This window comes from Mauremys mutica, chromosome 3 (genome assembly GCF_020497125.1).
Source record: "Mauremys mutica isolate MM-2020 ecotype Southern chromosome 3, ASM2049712v1, whole genome shotgun sequence".
Classification (NCBI taxonomy): Eukaryota; Metazoa; Chordata; order Testudines; family Geoemydidae; genus Mauremys; species Mauremys mutica.
Window position 1 is genome coordinate 40,122,952 of NC_059074.1, and position 27,982 is coordinate 40,150,933.

The window sequence follows — 27,982 nt, forward strand, 5'->3', positions numbered from 1 at the left end:
AGATTAACTGTAAACTGTCAGGCGCATCACTCTAACAAAAAATACTATGTGGAGGGGATGGAGTCTGGCAACTTATCTTCAGTCAGGGGAGTCACTCATTTTCTGAGGATGCCAAAGTGTGCTCTACTTCACAAATTAAGATGTTGGCCCTGTCCCAAAAAAATGCCGCCCAATTTCAACAACTGAGACATAACAAAAGGTGGGAAGTGGGAAGGGCAGAGGAAGAAGGGTGAACATCAAAAACTTGTGGTAACTCAGAAAGGGATATATCGTTCATGAAGGATTTAAAAAAAAAATTAGTATTTATTTTAACACTTTTCATCCCCTTTGATTTTCCAGAGGCTAGTCAGCAGAAGTGAGTTTTAGGAGGAACTTGAACAAACCAAGGAGTGAATGAATCTGGGTGGAAGTGGACCAGCTGGGTGAAAGTGTACCAGGGCATTCCAAGCATTAAAGACGACCCCGAGCCCTTTGAAAGTGGAATATGAAAGGCGGAGTAAGCCTAGCATTGTGGGGATCCAAAAAGACCAGGAAGAGATTGCAGCAGTTGTAGCAGGAGATTAGAACATGGATTGGTGATCTGGTTTTTGATTAAGAAACCGAGGGGAAATATTTGAAAAGTTGCAGAGAAAAAAATCCCCTCAATTCTTACTCGACAGCAGGCAACTATTTATCTAAGGAAAAGAGGGGCTCAGATGTCAGGGAAGTACAAGGAAGTGGTCAATGTTCCCATTAGTTCATGTATTGGGGCGTTAACTTCAGCTTTAGGACTGCAGAAGTTCGCAAATGCTACCCAGCTTTTGTACACTCCCAATTCTAGGGACTTGTGCTGGACAGGATGTCTGCAGAGTCTGATGATGATGATGAGTTAAGTATCCACAGACTTATCTGCAGCAAAATCAGCATCATAGCTTTGCCTGAAATAAATAGCTGCATCCTTCAAGACTATTTTTGTTGAGAAATACAGCATTCATCAGTTAATGCTCAATATATGCACATCCGTGTCAAAACATTAAAGCTCCTGCTTCTCAAATCCCTTTTTAAGAATACTTAAATGGATATATGTACAAGAATGTAAGCTTGTATTACACATACACAAACAAAAGCAAAACATGTTAATTTTATAGTACTTAGACACTGAAAGAGAGTTCATAGACATATTTATTTTGCTGGCCTCTGAAACGAAACACTGTTACACTGATGTCCAACAAAATAGCTGATCTTCAAATACAATTTTTAAAACTTTTCCAAATTATTCTGAGTTAGGCCATAGGGTAGCTACAATACAAAACTAAAATTAAGAAGCTGCAGTTAGAATTTCCTGCAGAGATACAATATTACATTTTAAATACATTAATCTAGTGAAATGTATATACCACTTCAAAGAAGGAGCTAAATATTATTTCCTTTTAGAAATAAAATGGTGTGGCACTAACAAGACTTCTCCAAAAATGCCTTACAGCATCTAACACACTGCTCGTAAACAGTCTCAAAGTCTTTTTCATTTCCCTGGAAAAAGATAAGAAAAAGAAAGGGTAAAAATATCTAGCCACCCAGATTTAAGTCTTCAACGGCTACTTTTAAAATTGTGTTTTACAATCATACATAGATACTAATGTTTAAAAGTTCTCAAGTCAATCTGTGATACTTACATAGTATGGATCTTCAATAATAAGTTGTTTCTGTGGATCATAGCTCCCAAGGAGTTCAATTTTAGCTGTACAGTTTTTAATTTGATTACTTTTTCTTTTCAGATCTCTGTAAAGAGAAGCAATTTTGAATCATTGTTTTCATGGCATGGTGGTGTCTGCTCCATTTGCATCAGCATTATAAATTCAATAATTACTAGGAAGTTTACAGGGTATGAATGAAGATGAAAGAGCTGCTATATTTTCACAGTGCTGTGGACTCTATGTTGTTATTTACTTTTATTAAATGTCAAGGACATCTATATAAAATGAAGACTAATTGGAAAACAAATAAATCAAGCAATTGGGTGCTCGACAATGACCTTAATTTGGGTTTAATCACTAAAAAAGCTTACAATTTTTTTCTCCAGTCATTTTATGCATTATTTTCAGTGTCTCCCTTTAGCTTTCATTATACAAAAGTCTCTTTGGAACACAGTCAATATATTTCTTAAAAATATGAGTAAGCTTCTTCCAGGTGTCCATGAAATGCTGCTTCAATTGTTCTGTTTTTGTAAATTCTCTTAGCTCTGCCTTCGATTCATTTTAAAAATGTTTCTGTTGTATTTATATTACATTGATTGCTGAAGTGCTAAACAAAGTCTTTCCTCCCATCAGTGTTTGTAAACTTGTAGACAAGCACTTCTGATCATTCTCCTTGTTTCTGTTGATGAGGTATGTTGAGAGCACTATGCTGTAAAACAAAAGTTCTTATATAAAACCTGACCCAATGTCAGCCACAATGGCTAACCAGTCTCACTTTAGGACTCTCAACACACCTCAACAGAAGCAAGCAGAGCACTCTGATTCTGGGGCATGTGTGGAATGAAGGGCTCCCAAACCTGTAAAGGTGTCCTCTTTCCTCCCACTGCTGGTACTATGCCAGCAGCTAGAATGAGTCTGCCCTCCCAGGCACTGTGGTAGAACAACTTTGAGCACCACAGGGCTGTTCCTAGGGAAAGCTGGAGACTACTGGGGCTGAAATCTGAGGTCCAGAATGATAGTGTAGATGGCAGAGGCAGCTGGGTGCAGCGTCCTCTTCCCACTGTTGTTGTGCTGCTTCCCAGGCAGAAGCCAGAATGAATTTCAGTTCTCCCAAGTAATGTTACGCTCTTTTGAAATCACACCAGTTCTACACTTCCAATATTTTTTCACTTGCTTCAGTACAGCTCTTTTCACTGTGTGACTGACATCTTGGTAAGTGTAAAGGGCACCAATATAAAATTAAGAGTTTAAATGAAACTGGAAGTAAATCACCTAAGTATATCCTTTAGTCACTGACTAACACATCAGTCAATTCAAGTGCCATACCCAGAGTTGTTGCATGACTGGGTTGTAAAAGAGGTGGACATTCACAACCATCTGAAAAAATTTATGACTGATTTGTACAATTTCATCTTTATTTTTTAGTCTTTAAATCCTGACAACTTTCAAGGGGCCATTGCTTAGACTTTCATACCCATTTAACCACTTGACCCTGGACAAATGCATCCCTCAATTAAGGAGAAATTTTTCTACTGCTATCCAAATTAGAAAATTAGTCAGCTATTGCCATGCACAATTACTAAGCTCAGCATGGTCCCAGGGAGGCATGTTACCAGAATCATAGCAAATAGTAGCAAACTAGCATTATTTTCCCTAGGATAATAAACTGGCTTTTTCAAGCCAGAGCCCTTTCTACCCTCTCTAGCTTTAATGAAGATTTCCAATTTATTTTCCTGGAAATGACCATTTGTATGAAAAAAAAATGGTTCCTACCTCTCGTAACTGTTGTTCTTCGAGATGTGTTGCACATGTCCTTAAGTGTGTGTGTGCAAGTGCCCCGAGCACAGCTATCAGAGATTTTTCCCCTAGCAGTAGTCACTGACTTGGCTCTGGTGCCCCCCGGTGCCACACGCTCACAGCGCCGGTATAAGGAGCCCCATTAAGCCTCCGCTCCTCAGATTCTTCTTACCAACCACTCCGAGAGTGGGGCCAGTGGGTGGGTTTCAGAATGGACATATGCAACACATCTCAAAGAACAGTTACGAAAGGTAGGTAACTTTTTTCTTCAAGTGCTTGCACATGTCCATTCCAACTTAGGTAACTAACTATTAACCAGGATGGGCAGGGATGGTCCCTAGCCTCTGTCTGCCAGAAGCTGGGAATGGACAACAAGGGATGGATCACTTGATGATTACTTGTTCTGTTCATTCCCTCTGGGGCACCTGGCATTGGCCACTGTCGGAAGACAGGATACTGAGCTAGAAGGACCTTTGGTCTGACCCAGTATGGCCATTCTTATGTTCTTATGCAAGCAGTAATATAGGAGGATGACTGTAGAACCGCTGTAGAATTGCTCGGCCAAACTGGGGAGGGATAGCTCAGTGGTTTAAGCATTAGCCTGCTAAACCCAGGGTTATGAGTTCAATCCTTGAGGGGGCCACGTAGGGATCTGGGGCCAAAATCAGTACTTGGTCCTGCTAGTGAAGGCAGGGGGCTGGACTCAATGACCTTTCGGGGTCCCTTCCAGTTCTATGAGATAGGTATATCTCAAAATTAAAAAAAAAAAAATTAAAAAAAGATAGGATTGAGACTCTGTGTTTGCAATATGAGGCAGGACCGCTTAACATGTGAGATAGACTATCCTGAGCTCTCTGACATTGATGTGGAGCACCAGCTCCTCAGTGGATCAGCAACCTTGAGTCTTGAGCACCTCCAGGTGGGCTCCCTAACCCAGCACTGAAGTGTCAGAGGCCAGGTGCACTGATGATTGAGGTTTTGTGAAGGGAATCCCTTTGCAGACTACCCAATGGTCTTGCCACCGTGAGAGGGAGGATGTGAGGAGGCACCATAACCACCCTGTCCAGGGGGTGCCTGGAGGGAGCATATGTTTGGTTAGCCAGGCCTGGAGAGGTCTGAGTCTTAGCCTCACGTGATGAACCACATACCTGCATGACGCCATGTGGCCAAGAAGGCTCAAGCATGTCCTAACTGTTGTGATATAACGAACTAGCTCTGAAATTGCCTAAAAGTGATCCTCTCGGAGGAGGGCCTTTGCCAGCTGGGAATCGAGGAGTGCTCCGATGAACTCTATTCTCCGAGTGGGGACTAGTGTCAACTTCTCTATGCTGATAAGAAGGTCCAATGACCAGAAGGTTGTTTGGATGAGGTCAACGTCCGACTTCACTTGCTCCTGAGACCTGCCCTTGATTAGCCAGTCGTCGAGGTACAGGCATACGTGGACTCCTCCTCCTCTTAGGAAGGCCACTACCACCAACATACATCTGGTTAAGATTCTCAGGGCTGCTGAAAGGCCAAACGTCAGGGTTGCAATTTGGAAGCGCCCCTGGTTTGCCACGAATTTCAAATATTTTCTGTGGCCATGAGAAATTGATATATGGAAGTATGCATTCTTTAAATTGAGGGCAGCATACTAATCCCCTGGATTCAAAGATGGGATGATTGACCTCAAAGAGACCCCGCGGAACATCAACTTCTTGAGAAACTGGCTGAGACGGCACAGGTCTAGGATGGGCCTGAGGTTTCCCTTGGTCTTGGGTATCAGAAAATAATGGTAGTAGAACCCTTTTCCACAACCCCCATCCTGAGGGGGTCTGAACTTCCTGCTGCAGCAGAAGCTTGTGAGAAGATTCCCTGAAGAGGGATGGGGAAGGTTGGAGATGAACTGAAGGGTATAGCCAACCTCCACAGTGTTTAAGACCCAGCAGCTGGAAGTGACCCATATTTCCAGGCCTCAAGGAAGTGGGAAAGACGGTTGGAAAATATAAGGGTAATTGGATCCTGTGAGAATGGAACGGGTATGCTGTCCTCCACAAACTCATCAAAACGAGTGCTTTGAGGCACCCAAATGACGAGGGGGCACTTGAGTGTCCCATGGAGAAGGAGGAAGGTGGATGTGGCCTGCGCCAAGAGCCTCCATTTCTTTGTCTCCTCTGATCGTATCTCTGGTGAGGATAAAAGCAGCCAAACAGTTGTGGCCTATATAGTCTCCTGAGCTGAGACTGCAGACCCAGGGACTTAAGGATTCTGAACACTGGAGCCTGGCATCATTTTTTTCAGCAAAAAGCAAGGGTCCCTCGACCAGTAAGGACTGCTGCTTGCTGGACCTCTTGTGGGAACCCTGATGCTTGCAGCCACAAGCTCCTGCACACAGTGACTGCCATGGCCATAGATCTGGCTGCTGAGTCTGTGGCATCAAGGGTTGCCTGTAAGGAGGCGCTGGCAACTGTCTTCCCTTCCTCTACTAGGCTTGAGAACTCCTGCTTGTTCTCCTAGGGAAGTTTAATCCTTAAATTTAGTCATCCCTTCCCACATGTAGTCATAGTGACCCTGCCAGTTCGCTATGCGAAGGTCCATCCTGTTAGGCTCCTTTGACTTCGGAGTCAACCCTGTGTTACCTTGATGGTCGTTCTCAGTAGCAGCCCCAATGACAAGACACCCATGCAGGGGGTGAGAAAATAAAAAAAACTCATATTCCTTGACCAGCACAAAGTACTTTCTCTCAGTTCCCTTGGTCATGCGAGGGATGGATGCATGCTGGGTTTTACCAGAGGGTCTTTACTGGCCCCATAATGGAACTGTGCAAAGGGAGAGCAACCCTTTCCAGGGCTGCGGCCATCAAAATGTCTAGGAAGCCACCAGACCGCTCCCTAACGACCTCCACCTGAAGACTCAAATTAGAGGTCACCTGCTTAAGTAGGCCTTGGTGGGTTCTCAGGTCATCCCAGGGAGGGAGAAGCCCCCTTAAGCATTAATTCATCCTTTGGTGCGGACGAGGAGGCATGCACTGTCCCAACATCCAGGGGAATCTCCTCCTGGCCAGCTTGCACCTGCTGGGCAGTACCGGTGCCTGCCTTGGTGCCAGAACTGGTACTCGGGCCGGCTCCAGCATTGACCCCCGAGTTTGGCTCAGGAGTCTCCCCGTGGGTCCCTGGCACTGCCTTAGTCTCCGACCACACTGAGTAGCTGGAGCCTCAAGCTGGTGCTTGGTCCTGGGGAAACCCTCACAGGTTCCAAAAGAACCATTGGATTGGTGCTGGTCCCCATGGGCCTGGTGCTTTGAGGCATCGGCTGCTGGGGCTCCTGAAGTCGGAGATGGGTGCAGGGAGCAGTGATGGTGACTCAAGATGTTCAGACCCCGAATCCGACCCTTAAGATGAGGAAGAGCTAAAGATGATTGAGGTGACCACGGCAGTGCCGATCCTCACGGTGGTGGGGACATCTCTGGTGAGGTAATAAACAGAGGCTTTCCCCCAGAGGCTGGTATTGAGATTGGCCTGAAAGCGGAAGGTTCAGTGTCACTAGGCAGCACAGATGGTGCTGCTTTAGACACCTTAGGGGGGCTAAGTACCGGCAGAGCCATCAAGCCTTTAACAGCAGCATAAGTCTCCAGGGTCAATGGTACTGCAAAGTCATCCATCTGATGCTGGGATGGGGGTAGCACCTCACCCCTGGGCATTAGTGGCGCCAGCACTGATGGTAATGCCAGAGGCTGCTGTGGTGTTGGCAAGGGAGAACAGCTTGCTCCAGGTCTCGCTTTGTCAATCTTTGCTGCCAGGGAACTGGTCTTCTCCCACTGTTCTCTGTGCCTCTTCTTGGGCACCGGCAAGGAAGAGCGGTGCCACGAGCTCTTACGAGTGAGAAGTGCGCTCTGCACAGATGCAAACGTGCTCAGTGCCGAGTCAGATCTTGGCTCCGAGGTGGGCCTCAGTGCTGACTCCATGAGGAGGACATTTAGTCTTGCTGCCCAATCCTTTTGGGTCCGCGGCTTGAAATTGCAGCAGATCTGGCAGTGATCTTTCTTAAGACAACTTAAGTGTGGGTCGCTGGTTGGTATAGGCTTTGCACAGAAAGAGCAGTGCTTAAACACTGGCAACTGAGGCATGCCCCAGTATGGGGGAGAGACAGAATCCCTCTCCAGACACTGAGAGGAGTCCTAGCTACCACTCTATACTACTATTTACAACTAATACGCTACACTAACTAATAAAACTACAGAATTTTTAACTATGAGACCCACTAACACACTTTGCCAAGGCAAAGGAGGGAATCTCCAACAATCATCACAGGTGGTAAGAAGGAACTGAGCAGCAGAGGCTCAGAAGGGCCCCTTATACCGGCGCTATGAGCAAGCGGCACCCAGGGGTGCCAGAGCCGAGCTGGTGGATACCATTAGGGGAAAAATCTCTGATAGCTATGCTTGGGGCACATGCTCGCACACACACTTACGTTGGAACAGACATGTGCAAGCACTCAAAGAACTATGCTATGCATCAATGTGTACAAAACCGCATGTCTGAAGTTTGGAGTTCAGAATACCTATTACTGCTGACAATATGTGGATTGAACAATCCTGGCACGCTAAGAAAAAAGTAATTTCTGATTAAATAAAAAAGAATCTTTAATTCTTTCCAAATTCTCAGACAAGTCTTATAACCGATTTTAAAAACATACCAATTTGTAGACAGCATGGATACTCCAAATCAAAAGTTTCATGGCTTAAAATCTGAAAATCCAGACTCATTCTGAACCATAGAGTTCCAGTTGATACCATTATAATTTCAGTCACACGAAATTATTTTTTCCATATTCTATAACATACAATGTAAATAATCCTATCAATTCCAGCTTGCAGGTTGTACACATTCTAAGTAAATTCCCTTTCCCCACAGATTATGATAAGTCTTGGAAGGATTTGATTTTTATTGATAAAGGTCTGTAAACGCCAATTTCCCCATACACAAACTGACAAAAAATATTTACATTGATTGTTAATTTTGATTACTGACAGGCAAAGTAAAAAAAATGCTGCTTGAGGAGGAAAGGTTACTCATCTTGTGCAGTAACTGGAGTTCAAGATATGCATCCCTGGGATGCTCCACTTTAGGTGCATGTGTGCCTATACGCCTCCGCTAAAAATCTCCAGTCAGGAGTGTCTGTTCAGCCCATGCAGGTACCCTACACTTATGTTACACAGAGCTGTATGGGTGAACCACCATCAGTTCCTTCTTTACCATGAAGTCCACAGAGGCAGCTCTGAAGCAGAGGGGAAGGAGGTTGGGTAAGTGGAGCACCCACAGGGGCACACATTTTGAAGAACTCCGGTTACTTCACAAGATGAGTAACCTCTCCTTCAAATAATGTCCCTGTAGGTATTCCATTTTCAGTGACTCACTAGCTGTAACTCTTTAAGCAGGTAGGAATTTGGAATGAGTCCATCACTACCTTCTGTCACATCTGATCTTGCAGCATGAATTATGGCACAGTGCTTGGAAAATGTGTGCACCAAGGATCATGCTGCAGTCCTGCAAATTTCAGCAGCCAGAACATCTTTGAGTAGGAATACAGAAGTTGACTGTGATCTAGTAAAATACACAGTCACTGTATGCGGAGGTGTAATTTGAGCTAACTTCTAAACTAGCAATTATACATCCAGAGATCCATCTAGAGAATCTCTGAGTGATGACAGGCATTCCCTCAGATCTCTCTGTGAAGAAGCAAAGTCTAGGGGTCTTCCTGAATGGCCTAGTCTTGTCCAAGGAAAAGGCTAACTTCCTCTTAATTTCAGAAAAGCAGACTCCTGTGCAGTCTGATCCAGCTTAGGAAAAAAAAACCCTAAGGAGAATAGTTCAGTCAATATGAAACTCAGAAGACACCTTAAGTAAGAACTTTGGATGAGGTCATAAAAATACTTTCTCCTTGGGAAAAACACACAGCGAAAGGAGGATCTGCCATTAGAGTCTTCACCTCCCCAACCTTTTGAGCAGGGGGGATGGCCAATATTCCCTCTAGTTTTTTCCAATCCATGTGTGGAATAAATTTTGTTCTGAGGTATGAGCAGATGTGTGCCACCAGTAGAAATAAAAAACCTAGATAATATATATTTTTTAAAAGTTACCATAGGGATAATTACTCCAGCCAGGACAGGTTAGGAATTTAGAACTCACTATTCAAAGAATTAAATTTAAGTGTAAAAGAAATAAAATTTATGAACTGCATAGACCGCCAAAACACTGAAACACCACACTTTGAAAGAATAAAATTACAGCGACCATATGTGCATTGCACGAAGTACCAAGAAGTAACAACAACAATACCACAAGTATGTGTTGAGAGAGAGACAGAGTGAGCGTGTGTGTGTGAGACACTTCAAGTCCAGTATTGAGAAAAGAGATGAGTGGGTCAGAGAAAGATGGCATCAGTGACACCAAAGATGATATCTCCATTTCTGAAGGTAAGTATGTCTAGTAGATTCCTTTCTACTATTTAATAGTATATTTTGTAATTCTGATGAACATGTGGTCTCTAGTCCAGAGAGCCATTGAGGAACCATGCTTGCAGCTGCAGGATGTTCAGATGGGGTGAAGTATCTGACCCGCATCCTATGACAACAGTTGAGATATGATTGGGAGCCACCATGGAGGGTGAGATGTGAGTTTGATGAGGTAAGGAAACCAAATTTGTCATGGCTAAGTTGGTTCAATCAGTATGACTTTGCTTGGTCCTATCTGATCTTGATATGGACCTCTAAGAACAATGGAGTTGAAGGATATACATAAAAGACCTTTTGCTCATGTAGTGAGGAAGGCATCTCCTTGAACAGGGGTTCTCAACATTTTTCTTTCTGAACAACCCCTCCCCCACAAACATGCTATAAAAACTCCACAGCCCATTTGTGCCACAACAACTGGTTTTTCTGCATATAAAAGCCAGGACCAGCATTAGGAGGTAGCAAGCAGGGCAACTCCCTGGGGCCCTACACCCCAGGGGTCCCCATGAAGCAAAGTTGCTCAAGATTCAGATTCAGCCCCAGGTGACGAGGCTTGGGGCCCCAGACACTGGGATTTCGGTTTTCTGTCTGGGCCCTAACAAATCTAATGCCATCCCTGTTTGGCAGACTCCCAGAAACCTGCTTGCCGCCCCCACAGGGAAACCACTGTCCTAGAGATTGGGGATCAAGCCCCACATCTGAACAAGCAGGTTTTCGTTAGGTACATAAATAATGCTGAGCCTCCCATGGAGACATCCAAGATGTAACCTGGCATTATGTCACAAAAACGCAAGCCACCATGTGTCCCAAACATGTCCTCACCAGAGCTTCACTCTTGGTATAAGGTTCCTTAGAGCAAGGAACATGTCGAAAGAAAGATAAGCTCTGCCCATTAATGAATCAAAAAGTGCTCTTATAAAGAGAATTCATTGAGTAGGGGGTCAAGATCCATTCCCTGATATTCATCTGCAGGCCTAGACTTCTGAATAGTGAAGTCATTGTTTGAACTGCCTACCCAACTTCCTGATATGATTGACAGTTGAGGCACCAATTGTTGAGACAGGGAAAGACAGTTATTCCTAGATGACGGAGGTAGGCAGCCACGACAGCCATGATTTTTGAGAATACCCTTAGGGTGGACAACAGGCTGAAGGGTAGGACCTGGTACTGGTAATGATTGTGATTTACAGTGAATCGAAAAAATCATTTGAGGGAAGGATGAATGCTAAGTGGAGGTAAGCATCTTTGAGGTTGAGAATCAAACCAGTCCCCCCCAATTCTAGAGAGGGAATTACAGCTACTAGAACACCATGCTGAATTTCAGATGTCTGACATGGTTGTTCAATTGTCTGAAATCTAGTATTGGTCTCCAATCCCCATTTTTCTTGAGTATCAAAGTATTATGAATAGAACTCTTTCCCCCTGTGCTGAAGTGGGACTAGTAATGAGATCTCCCGTGTAAGCAAATGATCATGAGAAGGGTCCCTGAAGAGGGATGAAGAAAGGGGTTGGAAGGAAGTGATGGAGGTAAACTGGATAGTATAATTTGAAGAAATGGCCTCCAAAACCCATTTGTCTCATGTAATAGTCTCCCATGCTATTAATACCCTGTGAGAGGTACCGATGTCGGGACTGCAAAATCTGTCTGTGGTTCTGGAAGTGCTACTGAACTTGGTACCGGTTCCTATGATGTTGCAGATGTCATGTGAGGAACTGACATTAATACCAAGGATTACATTGAAGCCAGTCTTTTGGTGACAGTGATAAAGAGCTCTTTAACACTAAGGTATGGGACTTCAATGAAGTCTTAATAGGCTTCATGATACTTGAAGTACCCAGAGACTCACTAGTACTCCTTTTGGGGCCTGAGGTCTCTAGTGACTGGATCCTCTTTGAAGAGGAACTCTGATGTTTTGTTCCTCTTATTCCCTTCCTTATACCTGGAGCGTGAAACTCACAATACCAGGGGCACAGTTATTGATACCTCAGTCAAGGAGAGTGTTGGAGATGGAGGTTTTGATGTTCTCTTCCCTTTGGAAGCTCTTGGTGACAGTGATCTTGATGACGACATGGCGCTGACAGATAAGGGTGGCCTTTGTATGGGGAGGGGTGTTCACTGAACTCAGGTCCAAAGTCAGTCTTAAGACTTGTTCCATCATTTAAAAGTCTATGATTAATTCCTCCCCCCCACCACCTTTCTTTTTTTAAGAAAAGAAAAAAGGGAACAAGTGCTCCATCTCTCCAACTATAAACCTACTCTACTAACCAATTACACAGCTAAATACTAATAAAATAGGCAAGCAGGCACACCTTAGACTCCATTTCAGGCAATAGGCAGTTGAAAAGGAACTGAGGGCAGTTTGCCTGCACAGCCCTATCTAGTCTCAGTACAGGGAACCAGGATCTGCACGGTCCATATACAGGCTGAACAGGCGCCGCTATAAAAAATCTCCGATCAAAGGCGCAGGGGTCCAAATGTGGAGCATCATAGAGATACTACTCAAAGAAGAACTTAGAATTTATTTAAATATATTTACTCTGTATATTTTGATATAGGTTGACAATTTGTTTTAACAGTTAGAAAGTTTTAACATTTTGAATCTCAATGTTTACTGTTATTTAATAATTTCTGACCCCTCCTCCAATAATTTTCTACAACTGAAAATTTAAATAGATACACAAACTGGAAAAAAAATGCTTAAAAATAAACACATCTCATCTGTCAAAATGATATATAAATCAAATTCTGACAAGTCTAATTATAACTCATACGAAAACAAATGGCAAAAGGTTGCACATTAGGCACTAAAGCAATCAAGCACATCTTCTGGATTTATCATCATCTACAAAAGCAGATAGTCAAATCAGAATCTCTCTTAGCACTCTACCATACATTACCTTAGGTTGCTTTCATCCATGCAAAGTATATAATCGAATGTAAGGAAATCATCTTTAGTAATCTAGAATTAAAAAGATTTGCTTTAACTTTTGTAGCAAAGATGTGTTTGCTTACAATACAAAAAATATTGCAAAATAAATTATAATTTTACAATTCTTAGTAATTATAAATATGTACATATAAAAATGGAATTGTGAACCAGCAAACTGGTTAGTATATTCTGAGTCTAAGAGCTATCCTTCAGATCAATGGTAACTGTTTTAACAAAACAATGAACAAATTATGATTAAGATTAAAATATGCAGTTGCACTTTTACAATAGTTTCTTTTCAAAAGCTACCAACCAATATTTCCATACCTAAGTGAACATACTATGTCAGTTATTCATCCAGAATTACAAAATTTTTCACTCCACTCACAAATACCCCTCTACCCCGATATAACGCGACCCAATATAACACAAATTCGGCTATAATGCGGTAAAGCAGCACTCTGGTGGATCAAAGCAATTTCGATATAACGCGGTTTCACCTATAACACGATAAGATTTTTTTTGGCTCCTGAGGACAGCGTTATATCGGGGTAGAGGTGTATATAAAAAGTAAACCAAGTCTGCAATAATTTTTATATGTCCCCTAGAAAATTAGAAAGACAAGATGGGTGAGGTAATCTCTTCTATTGGACCATCTTCTGTTGGCAAGACAAACGTTTGAATTTACACAGAACTCTTCTTCAGATTATCATTTCTATTGAAAAACTGGATTGACACATAGAAACAACATAACTAAACCACTTCCTATTTCTGCTTATGATTTTTCAATCATGTTTTGCTCTTCTAAATTAAAAAAAGAGACAAGTTTTATTTTTAAATAGTTACCAGGTGAGGAACAAATTGCTTTTCCTGGATAATATGTAATTGGTTTCTCTAGTCACTGTCTAGACATTTGTGTATAAAGACAGGGTTTTTCAGATACAGACTCAGATACGAGACTCAATTCAGAAGGAATATGTAATGTGATAGTCCCTTAAACTATTTTTCACCCACATAATGCGCTGAAGAGCATAAACTGGTAACATTTTCCAGATTCTTTGGCTTGTAAAAAGGTGTAAATTTAAACAGGCTGAGGGGCTACCTTAACCTATACACACACACACACACACACACACACACACACCATATTATCAATTACTTTTCTTTCTATACGTTCCTCTTGTGTCCCCTAAGCATGAAAATTAAACAGAGTGAGCCAAGTTCAGAGGTATGTGTGGGTGTACACTGTTGGTAAGTTGCTGGTGAAAGAGTGAATCTCTACAATCTTGCCCACAGTAAGAAAATTTGTATTGGTAAAATTACATTGATTTAGTTACACTTGTACAAACCTTTTTACATATGCTGCATGAATAAGGCTGCGTGTCTGTCGTGGAGGTCATGGATTCTGTGACTCTGTTACCTCTGCAGTGCCTGGTGCTGGCTCAGGGGCTGCCTGAGCTGGGCAGCCCCGGGCCAGCAGCAGTTTGCGTGTGTAGGAGGGGGGTCAGTGCTCAGGCAGAGGGTTGGGGTGTGGGGCGGTTCTCAGACAATGGGCGCTGCTGAGCTGGCGCTTGTGGCAGGAGCAGTGCGTGGAGCCCCCCGGCTGCATCTCCCGCAAGGAGATGCAGGGACATGCTGGTCGGAGCCGGGTAGGGAGCCTGCCAAGCCCGCCAACCCTCCCCCACAGAGCCATCAGGGGTCCCTGGCCACGTGCCGCTGCCCACACCCCCACCAGCACGGGTCCTGGGCTGTGCGCTGCTGCCAGCCCCCTCGCCTCTCCCCATCGAGGGTCCTGGGCCACCCCCCTGCACCTGTGGGGGCCCCCCGACTGCCCCTGCAGTGCACCCAGGGCCCCCAGCCCAAGTTTTATTTAGAGTATATAGTAAAAGCCATAGATAGGTCATGAGCTGTGAATTTTTGTTTACTACCCATGACTTTTACTAAAATACCCATGACTAAAACATAGCCTTATGCATGAACTAGGGTTTAATGCAATTAAAGCAAGGACTCATCTGTATAAATAGCAGAAGTTCAAAGATATAATCCAGTGTGTACTCTTGTTTCAGAATAGAGCGCCCATTTTTAGTTTAGCTTACACACATTTCCAACTGACATACACTAAACTAAAAAAAACAACTCTTATACCAGACAACACTGTCCGTGTAAGTGGTTATACTAGTACAGTGTATGAATGCAACAAATGGGTCCCCAAAGGGGTGCCCGCGGGCGCATCTTAATGCGCCCGCATCCTGGCCCCCGAGAGAGCTCCCGCCAAAATGCTGCCGAATTTCAGCGGCATTTCGGCGGGGACACCTCTCGATGACAACACTTGTCGCCAACAAGTGATGTCATCGAGAGGCGTCGCTCCCGAATTTCGGCGGCATTTCGGCAGGTGCTCCACCGCCGCAGTGGTCCTTCGTCTGGTGCCCGCCAGACGAAAAGGTTGGGGACCACTGTACTAGTATAAACACACTGGTTTGAATTCACAATTTAAGTTATTCTGAAAAAGCTTTCCCAGGTCAGGAAAGGCCTACATCAATTTAAGGCCACACTTTGTACTGGTGCACCACCATTGATATTGGGGGTTTGCACTGCGAATCCGTGGAATTAGCTACATAAATAGCTAACATCAATACTGCACAGTTCTACCCAGAGCTGCATATACAGCATAATTCAGCTTCTTTGAAGGTTTGCCCTGTAGATGTACTTTCTGGGGAGGAACTGGGGTAAGCAAAGAAAGCATACGAGAAAGTGTCCTAGAAATAAAATAAATTCAAATTTTCCACAGACTGTGAACTTGTAAAAATTATGCATATGAAAAAATAGCCTCAATAGTAACCTGTAATGGATTATGATTAAACTTCCCCTAAATTGGGGTGGAATGGGGTCTGGAAATCACCTCTGGGCTGAGAGCAAACATGAAACATTTCACTCATATAGGGAATTTTTCTGCAGGAAATGAGAAATGTAAAACAGAGTTAGAATAGAAGTCTCAATATAATCTCAGCTAGAACTTTTGATAGTACTGAGAACTAGTGAAGATCTGTTTATTTTCAATGTAAAAATATTTGTTGCATTCATACTGTGCCTTTGACCTACAAAAATATTTTTATAGTGGAAATAGCTCTGTTTTTCTAACAACTTTAATAAAACCTTTACAGTCTTACCCTCGTGGCTCTCTGCTGCTAAATGTTGGCCCAAGTGAAAATAACGTTACACAATTATGGTTGCACTGAGGACAACAAAAATAAAACTAACATGAAGACAGATGTACTGTAAACTGAAGCTACTTAAAAATTAAGTTATGGACCAGCATTATCAACGATGCTAGGGCACCCCAAGTTGTTCTAAGGGTGACTTAGTTAAAAAGAAGAACAGTCCAATAAAGTAGACAGCAGTTCAGGAGTTATTTTGACATCCACGGTTTCTCTGAAGAAGAGTGCTGAAGAAGTCCCCAGTGCCTCATCTGTAAGGGGGGGAAAAAGGCCTGATTCCACAACTGCCTTCCACACCTTCTCAGGAGGAGATGCTCTCAGTGCTGTCAAGGCTCAACTCTCTGATGCTGTCAGAGCCTATACTGAGGAAGCAGGCTGCTGGAGTCCCACTGATAGAGCATCTGACCCTGCCGGGTTATGTTTAGATTGTTGCTGCAATACCATGGAAGCCTGAGATGATTCACTTTTCAGCAATTCCTTAAAGCTTGGGGATGAAGTAGAGGCAGATCCCTTAGGTACTGCACCCCTACAAGTGAGAAGATTTTCCCAGCTTTGCTTTCCGCTGCTCCTTTGATACCAGAGGTTTTGATCTCCTCTTTCACAGAACCGGGGAAGGTGATTGCTTTGTTACAAGAGATCTTGAAGAGTAGTAACTCAGATAGCCAACTATCTATCAGAAGTATCTTTCTGATAACCGGGAGAACCACATGGTGAACTGGCTGCTGGGTGTGAAAGTTGCAGACCTCTCCAGACTTCTAGATAGATGTATGTGCAGTGTTGGGGAGATGCCAATGGTCACGGTACACGTAGGTACCAATGACATAAGGAAAGGTAGGAGAGAGGTCCTGGAGGCCAAATTTAGGCTGCTATATATGAGATTAAAGTCCAGTACCTCCATGGTAATATTGTCTGAAATGCTTCCAGTTCCACGACTAGGGCCAGTTAGACAGGCAGAATTGCAGGGTCTTGCTGTGTGAATGAGATGATGGTGTTTGGAGGAGGTATTTAGGTTTATTAGGAACTCAGGAACTTTTTTGAAAAAGGAGGAGCCTATACAGAAAGGATAGGCTCCAACTAAAACAGAACCAGATTGCTGGCATGAAAAATTAATACAGGAGTTTTTAATCTAAGGGCAAGGAAAAGCCAAAAGCTGCGGACAAGTACAAGGTTCAGACAGAGACATCCGCTAGGGAATAACTTATTAAAGGGGATAATCTATACCCTAGCAAAGAGAAGAGGATAGAAGTTGATAAACAATACGTACTGAAGAGAAGCCTGTCAAATGAAAAAAACAGTCCCATTCAGCTACATCACATGAATGCAGACAACTAAATACTGACAAATTCAACAACTGCTTCTAAACAAATGCTAGAAGTCTAAAACACAAAGATGGGTGAACTCCAGTGCCAATTCATGATTTAGTCCGTGTGATGCCAATTTTTAAAAAGGATCCACAGGCGATCCTGGCAACTATAGGCTTGTAGGCCTAACTTCAGTAAGTAAAGAACAGAATTATCAGACACAGAGATTGAACATGATATGTTGGGGAAGAGTCAACACGGCTTTTGTAAATGGAAACCATGTCTCACCAATCTATTAGAATTCTTTGAGGGGGTCAATAAGCATATGAACAAGGCGATCCAGTGGATATAGCATACTTGGATTTTCAGAAAGCCTTTGACAAGGTCCCTCACCAAAGGCTCTTAGGCAAAGTAGACAGTGAGGTAGAAAAGTTTGCAGACAATACAAAGTTCAAGATAGTTAAGTCCCAAGCTGACAGCAAAGAGTTAGAACAGGATCTCACAAAACTGGGAGACTGGGCAACAAAATGGTAGATGAAATTCAATGTTGATAAGTGCAGAATAATGCATATTGGAAAACATAATCCCACACATACAAAATGATGTGGTCTAAATCAGCTAAATCAAGAAAGATCTTGGAAGCATCGTGGACAGTTCTCTGCAAACATCTGCTCAACGTGTAGCAGCAGTCATAAAAGCTAACAATGTTAGGAAATATTAGGAAAGGGAAAGAAAAGAAAACAGAAAATATCATCATGTCACTTTATAAGTCCATTGTATGCCTATATCTTAATTACCACATGCAGTTCTGGTCATCCCATCTCAAAAAAGATATATTAGAATTGGAAAAGGTACAGAGAAGGGCAACAGAAATGACTATGAGAAAGAACAGTTTTCAGATGAGGAGAGATTAAAAAGCCTGGGACTGTTCAGTTTATAAGAGAGACAATGAAGACTAGATATGATAGAAGTCTATAAAATCATGACTGGTGTGAAGAAAGTGAATAAGGAAATGTTATTTACCCCTTCGCATAAAACAAGACCCATGAGTCACAGTGAGATTAACAGGCAGCAAGTTTAAAACAAAAACATAAGGAAGTACTTCTTCACACAATGCCCAATTAGCTTGTGGAACTCCTTTCTGAGGGATGTTGGGAAGGACAAAAGCATAACTTGGTTCAAAAGAGAATGAGGCAAGTTCATGGAGGATAGGTCCAACAATGGCTATTAGCCAAGATGGGCAGGGAAGCAACGCCATGTTCTGGATGTCTCTAAACCTCTGACTGCAAGAAGCTGGGACTGGACGAAAAGGGTGGATCTATTCTATTCCCTCTGAAGTATCTGGTACTGGCCACTGTCAGAAGACAGGATTGCATTGTTACATAAAAATTAGAGACTGGAAAGACTGAGGGAATGTAGTCAGAAAGGTTAGAGGAACTAAGCGTGTACTCTTTGAAAATAAAGGACGACCTCAATAAGGTCTACCAAAATTCTGAAGGGAACAAAAAGGAAAGATGGTAACAAGAATACTTGATCTTGTGTCAAATGCAAGAACTAGTGGCATGAACTCAAGCTAAGGAAAGGTTAGGTCCTAAAGGAATATTCTATACACAGAGAATAGTTAATGGAAATAAGTTATGTGCATTTATTTGAATGTCTAAGTCATTTAAATACATGAAGTTATGTTTATCTCAGTGCATCTCTCTCTGGAATGCAATGCCTGAAATATACTCACTAAAGAAAAACTGTGGTAAGCATTTCCAAAACTTCAGACTGTGTTCCATTTAGTGAACGGTGCTGCTCTGATTCTTAGCGAGATTGCTTCAGGGTACGTTTACAAAAATTATCTAGTTGTAATTTTCCTTTGAAGATATTTTGATATTATTTTCACTCTTGGGTCTGAGCTCCTTAGTGTGAGACAGGAGCTCTCTCAACTCAAAGAATTTTGACTCTAAGAGCAGCAGTACCAGGGCAGAGTACAAGTCAGGTCATCTATTGGACCTGTACAATATAAATGCTGCCCTTCCAAAATACCTATCAGTTCCTTCACATGCATGGGATGTGCCATGGACTCACAAGATAAGACAATGCAAAATTATTTAAAATAGAAGAAATATGCCTCAGAGAAAGAATATTAAACATTTAAAGATAGGGTTTTCAAAGTCACTCAACTGTTGGCCTAACTCTCCTCCCATTGACTTCAACTAGAAGAGTGAAGCCAATGCTCAGTGCTTTTGAAAATCTCACTTAATAGTCAAACCTCCTAATATTTAATATTCAATTTGACACATACCATATACTCACCAAGTAGCTGTTGCAATTGGTATGAGAAATTATGGCTGAACAAAATTATTAGTTTTTTCAAGAAATAAAATGTACTCTTTTTATACCTGCCGTGCTTTATGTGCTGTCTCAATGCCATGATTTCTTAGACAGCTTAAAGCCCTTGCATCTGGGGAGCACCCCACGTTCCAGTCAGAAACAGCACCACTGTCTGTCATCCACTGCAACAACAACAACAAAAAAAACACAAATACAGATTTAAAGGAAATAAGAGTACAGTACCTGTCTGGCAATATGATTCATGGTAATGCCATGCTTCCTCATACAAGTCTGTCCCCGAAAATCAGGAGGGTTGCCTATTTCATAAGTAGATGTTGCTGCACTGTCTATTCTCCACTACAGAAAAACAAATTCAAATGTTTATGTTTTCCTTCCCACAGCTTACGTAATACTGACTGGCTAGAAGAAAGTATATTTTGGCAACAGTAAAAATAAACAACTGACCTTATTTTCAATGTTTTCATCAGTTACAAGTTTTCTAAAAACTGCTTCAGCTATGGGTGATCGGCAAATGTTCCCTAAAGAAACAAGAGATTGAACTAAAGTTTATCTATGGTAAAAGCAGCAAGATAGGACAGGATTTTAGTTCACATAGTACTTTGACAGTTTATTTTATCATATCCCCTCGTGAATCCACAGCAGTGGAGTCAAGCCAAGGCCTCTGGAGCAGTCTCTGTTTATGTCCATCTCACTGCACCAGGGGAGTTAAAGTACTGCCCCATGGAGCTTGTCACACAAGGGGTCATGTATTCCCTGCATTATCTGATAACCCTCCTGTATGGTGTAATTACATCGCTTTTTTTGTCCCCCTCTACAGAAAGACTTTCTGTAACCATAACTGAAAAAGCAGAATTTTGAGCTGTATCTCAAATGGACGTTAATACTGACATTTTCCGTCTTTGTCTTTCAGAGTTTTACTCGTAACAGTCTGGAACTTCTAGGGTCTTCAGATGTCAAATCCACTGTGCACTGGCAACAAGCAGGATACATTTCTGACTATGATTTACTGGATGATTTGCAAAAGTTTGCTTGAAGTATTTATCTTAATGGCCAGCATTGTTGCTGAGAGAAAACTTTCCATTACAAGTTGCCTTTTTACCTCTTAAAACTGTATTAAACAAGCACTGTAGAATGCTAAAAATATTTGGGAATATATCATATTCTTGCCCAAATTAAATAAAGTTTAATACCAAAGCAAGAGTCTGCCACTGCTATTGTTTGGGCTCCTCTTTCTAATGATGCCCCCGTAAATAAAACTTCATCCCACAGTCTGCTTTTTCATATTCTACCCTTTCCCCACTTCAAATTTTTTGGAAAACTGAAAGCAGTTATGTTATTGGATATGCCATTTACGTTCATGATAACTAAAAAGTCTGATACTCTTTCATTGTAGTAAAGCATTATACTTCCATTCTTTCAGAATCAAAGGGAAGGTAATAAAGTATTCTGTTGAAAATTCAGGAAAAGTCAAACCACTGATCTGGTGGAAGGCACTGGCTCAGCACCTGGAACTAGGGATTGTTGAGCTACTTTTGATGGCAGTAGCCTCTTCTGGAGGTGTATAGAGAGTGTTTCCTTAATTTGGACTAGTTCATTCAAGTTTGAGAAACTAAATGGGAGTTGAAAAGAGTAGGAAAGCTTGTTTCCTTCACCAATCCATGAATAAAATTGAGGAGGGAGAGGATGAGTCCTACTAGCTCTAAAAACTCAAAGGGCATGGTGACCAGAAGCAATCAATTAAAGTCACTAACAGTTAACACTTCCTGTTTTGTTTAATAAATCAATTAGTTTTAAATGCAAATGATGTTTTTAATAAAGAAAAAAGGAAAGTTTATGTACCCAGCACTCTAAGGTAGTTTTTATTTAAATAATACACAATTTAAAATGTTTAATTTAATTCCAATTTCCAAATGCAGCTTGACATATATTTTGCTCACGATTTAATAAAAAAACCATTCTATTTTCCAACATAATAAAAATATACAAATTAAGACTCTACATAAATGTATATTAAGCTGTGTAATTGCTTAAATAAGTGTATATGGTGCATCCTCATAGTTAGCAAAAAGAAATACAAAATTTAGTGTAAAGGCTATATTTAAGTGCAAATCAATATGCTTTCATGATTAGACCAACCAATATGAATGAACCTGTCTTTAGGAAAACAAAAAGAACAGATGCAAAACAAGATTAAAATGGATGATTTAAGTAAAGGTTTCCTGCTTGCTGATTTAAATGGTGATTTAAAATTAACCCATCCTGTCAAAGGCAGATTTTTAAACAGTGAATAACTGTTTGAAGGAGTAGCCTGTAAGGAAAAGGAATGTTACTGGACACATTGTAACCTACTGAGAGGACAATGGGATTTTGCAGGTGTGCCACTGTTTGAAGTAAATGTCTTGCCACATAATTAAGCTGAAACAACATTAAATAACCTGAAATACATTTCACTTTCAGCCTATTGCACATTGCACACTAAAATAAGTTGAAGAAAAGTTATATAACATGATTATAGACCTTCAGGTGAGTGGTGGATACTAAATTATAGCTTAAGCAATCCAGCAATATTTGCTACCCAGATGAATCTATTCTGAAGCTTCTCACGGATACAATAGCTGTTATCATTAAATATTCTGTTACAGCAGTGCTTGATATAAAACAATTACACTTCTTTGATGTTTTAGTTCACATTCAAATCAATAGGGTATATTTGTTTTTCCATTTATATTTCTGTTGAAGGGAAGATACTTTCTTTGACCTCACAAAAATCAGAGTTCCATTTTTTATTTTGAACAGTACCTGGTGGTGGTTTTTGACAGTGGTACAATAAGATGAGATCAGTTTTTAAAAAGTTTAAATTAATGCTTTATTAACATCACCTTTTGAAGGGTCATTCAACAAAAGAAAGTAAATAACAGATTTCTCTTCCCTCTAGAGCATCTGTGAAAATCATTTAATTCATTAAGAAAGATGGAAGGGGAACTAAGATACTATAATGCAACATTAACTTTCAAGACTTTGTCACAGTCATGTCCAGAAATTCAGAATTAAGACTCTGAAGAAACTTAGTTCTGACCCCTTTTGTGCAAATTATCTTATTACAATAAATAAGGTCTTCACATTTCATGATCATACGGAACCTATGGTAATTAAAATGCAACATAGTATGTGCATCTGCAGTTAGCAAAAAAAGGTGATTCTTTTGTAGTACATATAATTTATTATTTGCCAAACAGTATGTCAAAGTACACCACACTGGTAAATCTATTTGGAAAGCCACCATATAGAAAGTGATGACAATATACACAAAATAGACTTTTCCCTTCAATCTCTTAAGCAACAAACTAGGCATCACGGCAGGAGAAAAGTGCAAACTTCCCCATATTGTACCAGCAATATGCCTCAGCCTTGCAATGATTAACTGGGGCAAGAGATAACATGATGCCAATTGACACCCTTGTTGACAGATTTAGCGGACATCATGGATAGAAAACATATGAAGAATGGACTATTTTCTTAGAAGAAGTGATCCCTTCACTAAGAGAGAAGTAATGTTAGCAAGGTTGAGTGATAAAACTTGCTTTTTCTATAGGCAGAATGCTTCATAGCAATGTGGAGGGAGGGGGCAGAGTACACTTCTGGATATGTGATATTGCATGAAAACCCTATATACCAGAGGTTCTCAAACAGTGGTCTGTGAGCTCCATTCAGGAGGTCCGCAGATAATTCCCTCTAAGGTGCACGGATAGGCAGCTGCATACAAGAGAATGAAGGGCCACCCACCTAATTAGAGGAGCTACCTGGACCCTGGAGAAGACACACATGTAAGGTGAGATGGTGGCCTTGGGAGGGAATAGGGCGAAGATGGGAGGGAACAGTGGGATGAGAAGAGGGGGTGGGGGGAATTTGAGACATGCAGGGCTGCCGTGGCCAGAGAAAGAGGCAACTTTCCCCAGCTCTAGGGCTGTGTCTGCCAGGGAGAGATGGCCCTCCTTCCCAGCCCCAGCTCGGGGGCTGCCACCGGGGGCGGGGGCGGAAGAGGGAGGAGAGGGCACATCCACATTAGAAAGGAAAGACTACTGATATTAAAATATGAGTTGTGTGCTTTTATTTGTAGAACAAAAAAAAGTTCATTACGGTTTTTTATATAGCGCTTTTATCCAAAGTGCTTTACTATAGTTAGCTAATGGTACAAATAACATTTGGAAAGCTCATTAAGTGGTCCATCGAGACCCTCAACAATTTTCATGTGGTCCGTGAAAAAAAAAGTTTGAGAAGCACTGCTATATACTACTTCAATACAAGTAAAGGATGACGTATCTAACTGAAACTGTAGGGGGAATACAAGCATACAAAACGTATTACCTAGTTTTATGATAAATAAGATAAATTGGAATTTCACCAGAACACAAAAGCCATCCAACAACTCCTGCCAAAAGTGCGTGGATTATTTTTTAAAAGATTACAATCAGGATATTTCAGATGAAGAAACACAACGTCTCTCATCCACTGTCTACATTATAGAAATTTGCACTGGTAAAGTACATATGCAGCATCATTATAAAGATGAGTTTACATCAATGAAACAATCTGGAATTACCAATGTAAACTGCACCTGTGTAACCCCCACTTTAGATTGGTGCAGTGCATACACATTAAGGGTTTGCATTGGTGTAGTTACACTAGTGCAAATTTCTCTAATGTAAACAGGCACTAAGACAGGGCATTGCTCCAATATGTATCGGAAGAGAGTATATCATTTAATATTTCACCAGCTACACATTTGGCAATATACTGTATCCTTCTGTTCAAATACATATCTGGGCTGACTTCCTTGCTATGTGAGCTTCTGAGATCATAACTTAATAAAGCTACAAAAGCTTTTTAAATAAAAATTAAAAAAAATATTTTTCATGTGTGACGAAAGCAACTGGATGTATGGTAGTTTTCTCCAAAGAAGATACATTTTTTTCTTCACTCACTTTTTAATAGCAAGGACATCTCCCTTCAACTCAATCTACTTGAAGTATAAAACAAAAGTGATTCTTATTGAAGCCTTTCAAGTGAAGTGATCAGCAGAATTTATATTTGTGAGCTATAGGCTGAGACTTTTCAATCAGTATGTCATATGTAATGTTTGTAACTTTTGTAAAATTAATAGATAGGGGATAGAGCAGAGGACTGAAAGTTAGGAATAGAACTCAGGAGCTCTAACTTGTTGCATGCCCTTGGACAAAGACAACTATGAGAGAGGCATATTCTAACAATCTGCATTTAAGGTATAATTATCTGCCTATTAGTGGCATTAGTTAAATTAATGGATGAGCTCCTAAAACAAAAGGTACTACACAAGTGTAAAAAGAGTAATTTTTTTTTAAATGTCTTCCCTTAAATAAAAACTGCAACTTGTTCACCTCTTCTCAGTTCTAATTCCTTTTTATGTATTTAGGTTACTTATGTTGCTGGATGCTTCATTTATTGTTCTGTGGTAGGAAAAAATTCAGAAGCAATCTAATTATGCAACTATTAATTAGATTATATTTTGCTGCGTAATGAATATCTGCTTCTCTTGTTACAAACAGATGCTAAGTGAATATTTGACTATTAGTTTTTCAAAACAAATATAGAAGTAAACAACCTGACTTCACATGAATCCTTGTACTCTCTGGAATCAACTCAAGTGCATATGGGATAGCCTGTCATTTCTGAAGTTGTCTCTCCCTTCAAACAACTGAACACTTGAAATATTGAAAGTTTCAGATATTTGCAGTGTGTGTTAAAAATAACAGTCATTTTTTGAATTGATTGGGCTCAGTTTTTATTTTTTTTAATAAAAAATATTACATATACTTGAAATTTTACTAATATATAAAGATTACCTTTTAGGGCACAGGGGAAATTTTAAATAACTGCTGAAACACAGCAAAACCCAACACTGGCAGAAGCAAAGCTCAATGCAGTCTTAAAATACTTTAAATGAATGAAACTTTGACAGGTCAGCAGTTTTTTAAAAAAGAAAGCTGTTTCCCACATCATTCAGCCCTTGTTGTCATATGGCACCAACTCTTTTGGACTGCTAATATAAGATGAGGGGAAATTCCAGGGAAGTTGACATTTATTACAGTGATTTCACCCTATCGCTTGTACTTTCTGATTTTGTTCATTCTTCCCTGAAAATAGTGAATATGATTTATTCTCTCCATTCCCAAGTTTCTCTAGTATTATGTAATACTGGACTAGACAGAGTAAGCCATCTCCCTGCCCCAGAAAGCTTACAGTCTAGATGTGCTCCATTAATGGTTATTATCTGTTTTATTTACTGCAGACAGAAGACTTATCAAGCACTAAACTGTAATTTGCTGTGTAATGAATATCTATTTATTTACAAATGCAAAGCAGATTGTGTGCATGTCTTTGTTTCCATAACACAGTTCTAATTTAACAAACGAAGACTTGTCTTCTCAAGGATTATCTTCCAGTGCATCAGGGAGATTTGAAGGGCCAGGTAGCCAGATTCAGAGAATCATAGAAACATAGGTCTGGAAGGGACCGTAGAAGTCATCTAGTCCAGCCCCCTGCACCAAGAAAGGACCAAGTAAACCTAGATCATTTTTGACAGGTCTAACCTGTTCTTAAAAAACCTCCCAATGATGAGGATTCCACAACCTCCCTTGGAAATCTATTTCAGACCTTCTCTACCATTATATTAGGCAGTTTTCCCTAATATCTAACCTACATCTCCCTTGCTAATTAAGCCCATTACTTCTTGCCCTGCCTTCAGTGGACATAGAGAAAAGTTAAATATAGTCCTTTTTTATAACAGCCCTTAACATATTTGAAGACATCTGTCAGATTCCCCCTCAGTCCTCTCTCTCAATACTAAAGATGCCCATTTTTTTTAACCTTTCATCATAGGTCAGATTTTCTAAACCTTTTATAATTTTTGTTGTTCTCCTCTGGACTCTCTCCAATTTGTTCATATCTTTCCTAAAATGTCGAGTCCAGAACTAGACACAGAACTCCAGCTGAGGCCTCATCAGTGCAGAGTAGAGGAGAACACTTACCTCCTGTTTCTTATATATGACACTCCTGTTAATACACCTCAAAAAATTATTAGCCCTTTTCACAACTGCATTACATTATTAACTCATATTCAATTTGTAATCCACTAATTTGCAGATCCTTTCCAGCAGTACCACCAATTAGTCAGTTATTCCCCATTTTGCAACAGAACATTTAATTTTTCCTTCATAAGTGAAATACTACTCACTTCTCTTCACTGATATTCATCTTGTTGATTTCAGAAAAGTCTCCAATTTGTTTGCAACCCCTGCAAGCCTGGTGTCACATGCACATTTTGTAAGCATACTCTCTGCCCCATTAGTCAACTCATCCATGAAAACACTGAATAGTATCATAACCAGTAACTTCTCTGTAAACTTTGGCAGGTAGGTACTAAACATGAACACACAGCCTGGCGTTACACTTACTGTGACACTGTATCAAGCCCTCCGGGCAGAGATAACAGCTTGTTGGGGGCGGGGGTGGGGAAACAGATTAGGAAGGGGAATTATGGTGGGTAGGAGATACCAGAAGTGTTTATTACATTGCCATGAGCTCCTCCCCTATGCAGGGTGCACATCTACCCTCCCCGCTCCAAGAAAGCCCACCACTGATTTACTCACCGTCTACTCCTTCCTGGTGGGGAGGAGGGGACCGTATTCGGGGTAGGGAAGGACGGACTTTACTCCTATCTCCTTCCCAGCAGGGGACCTGCTACTGTCCACCTCTCCGGCCCGCTGTCCGGGGGAGACGGACTCCATTTCTACCCCGTCCCCAGCAGGGATCCTGCTAATTCCCTCCCCACTCTCCTGCGGCTGTCTCGGAGGGAGGCGGGAACGGCCCTTTCTCCTTCCACCCACCATGGGTGCCCCTGACCCCTTCCCACCCCAGCCCTGGGGACGCGTCCCCGCTCCGGCCCTGCCCGCGCGGCCGCCCCGCACTTACCCAGACACACGAAGAGCACCGACTTTACCTCAGCCGCCATCTTACTTCCCGGGCAGCACCAAGGAAGAGGGGTCTTTCCTGCTTCCCTTCTCCGGACTGTCGTACAAACCTCACCGCGCTTTGCGGCGCCACTCGTTAGAGCCGACCTTTGTTTGTGCCTGATGGGAAGTGCGGGGCGGGGGCGGGGGGAATACAACGAATAAAAAATGTGCTGGCAAAGTCTGGC

At 41.5% G+C, this 27,982-nt stretch overlaps 1 protein-coding gene across 4 annotated transcripts; it reads right to left on the bottom strand.

Moving 5' to 3' along the window:
• Nucleotides 1-1,143: 1,143 nt before the first annotated feature.
• On the bottom strand, nt 1,144-27,908 carry ACP1 (acid phosphatase 1). Of its 4 annotated transcripts, none has more exons than XM_045011354.1 (6): nt 27,757-27,908; nt 20,194-20,267; nt 19,797-19,910; nt 12,859-12,920; nt 1,653-1,758; nt 1,144-1,509 (listed from the first exon to the last, which is right to left on the bottom strand). In XM_045011354.1, exons 1-6 carry the CDS (start codon nt 27,794-27,796, stop codon nt 1,432-1,434), a joined length of 474 nt encoding a protein of 157 aa, XP_044867289.1. In that variant the 5' UTR covers nt 27,797-27,908; the 3' UTR covers nt 1,144-1,431. The 4 variants fall into 4 exon arrangements, with proteins under 4 accessions (XP_044867289.1, XP_044867286.1, XP_044867287.1 ...); XM_045011351.1 differs by lacking the exon at nt 19,797-19,910 and adding an exon at nt 19,972-20,085 and having other exon boundaries at nt 27,757-27,907; XM_045011352.1 differs by lacking the exon at nt 27,757-27,908 and adding an exon at nt 27,435-27,502.
• Between the last annotated feature and the right edge of the window lie 74 nt (nt 27,909-27,982).

Bases quoted from the DNA above. Each gene is read 5' to 3' on its own strand.
- ACP1 (XM_045011354.1), bottom strand. From the start codon at position 27,796: ATGGCGGCTGAGGTAAAGTCGGTGCTCTTCGTGTGTCTGG. The intron at 19,911-20,193 runs GTCAGTTGTTTA...TTGTTGTTGCAG, and splicing joins ATGAAAACATTGAAAATAAG to TGGATGACAGACAGTGGTGC. The intron at 1,510-1,652 runs GTAAGTATCACA...ATCTTTTTCCAG, and splicing joins TTATTGAAGATCCATACTAT to GGAAATGAAAAAGACTTTGA.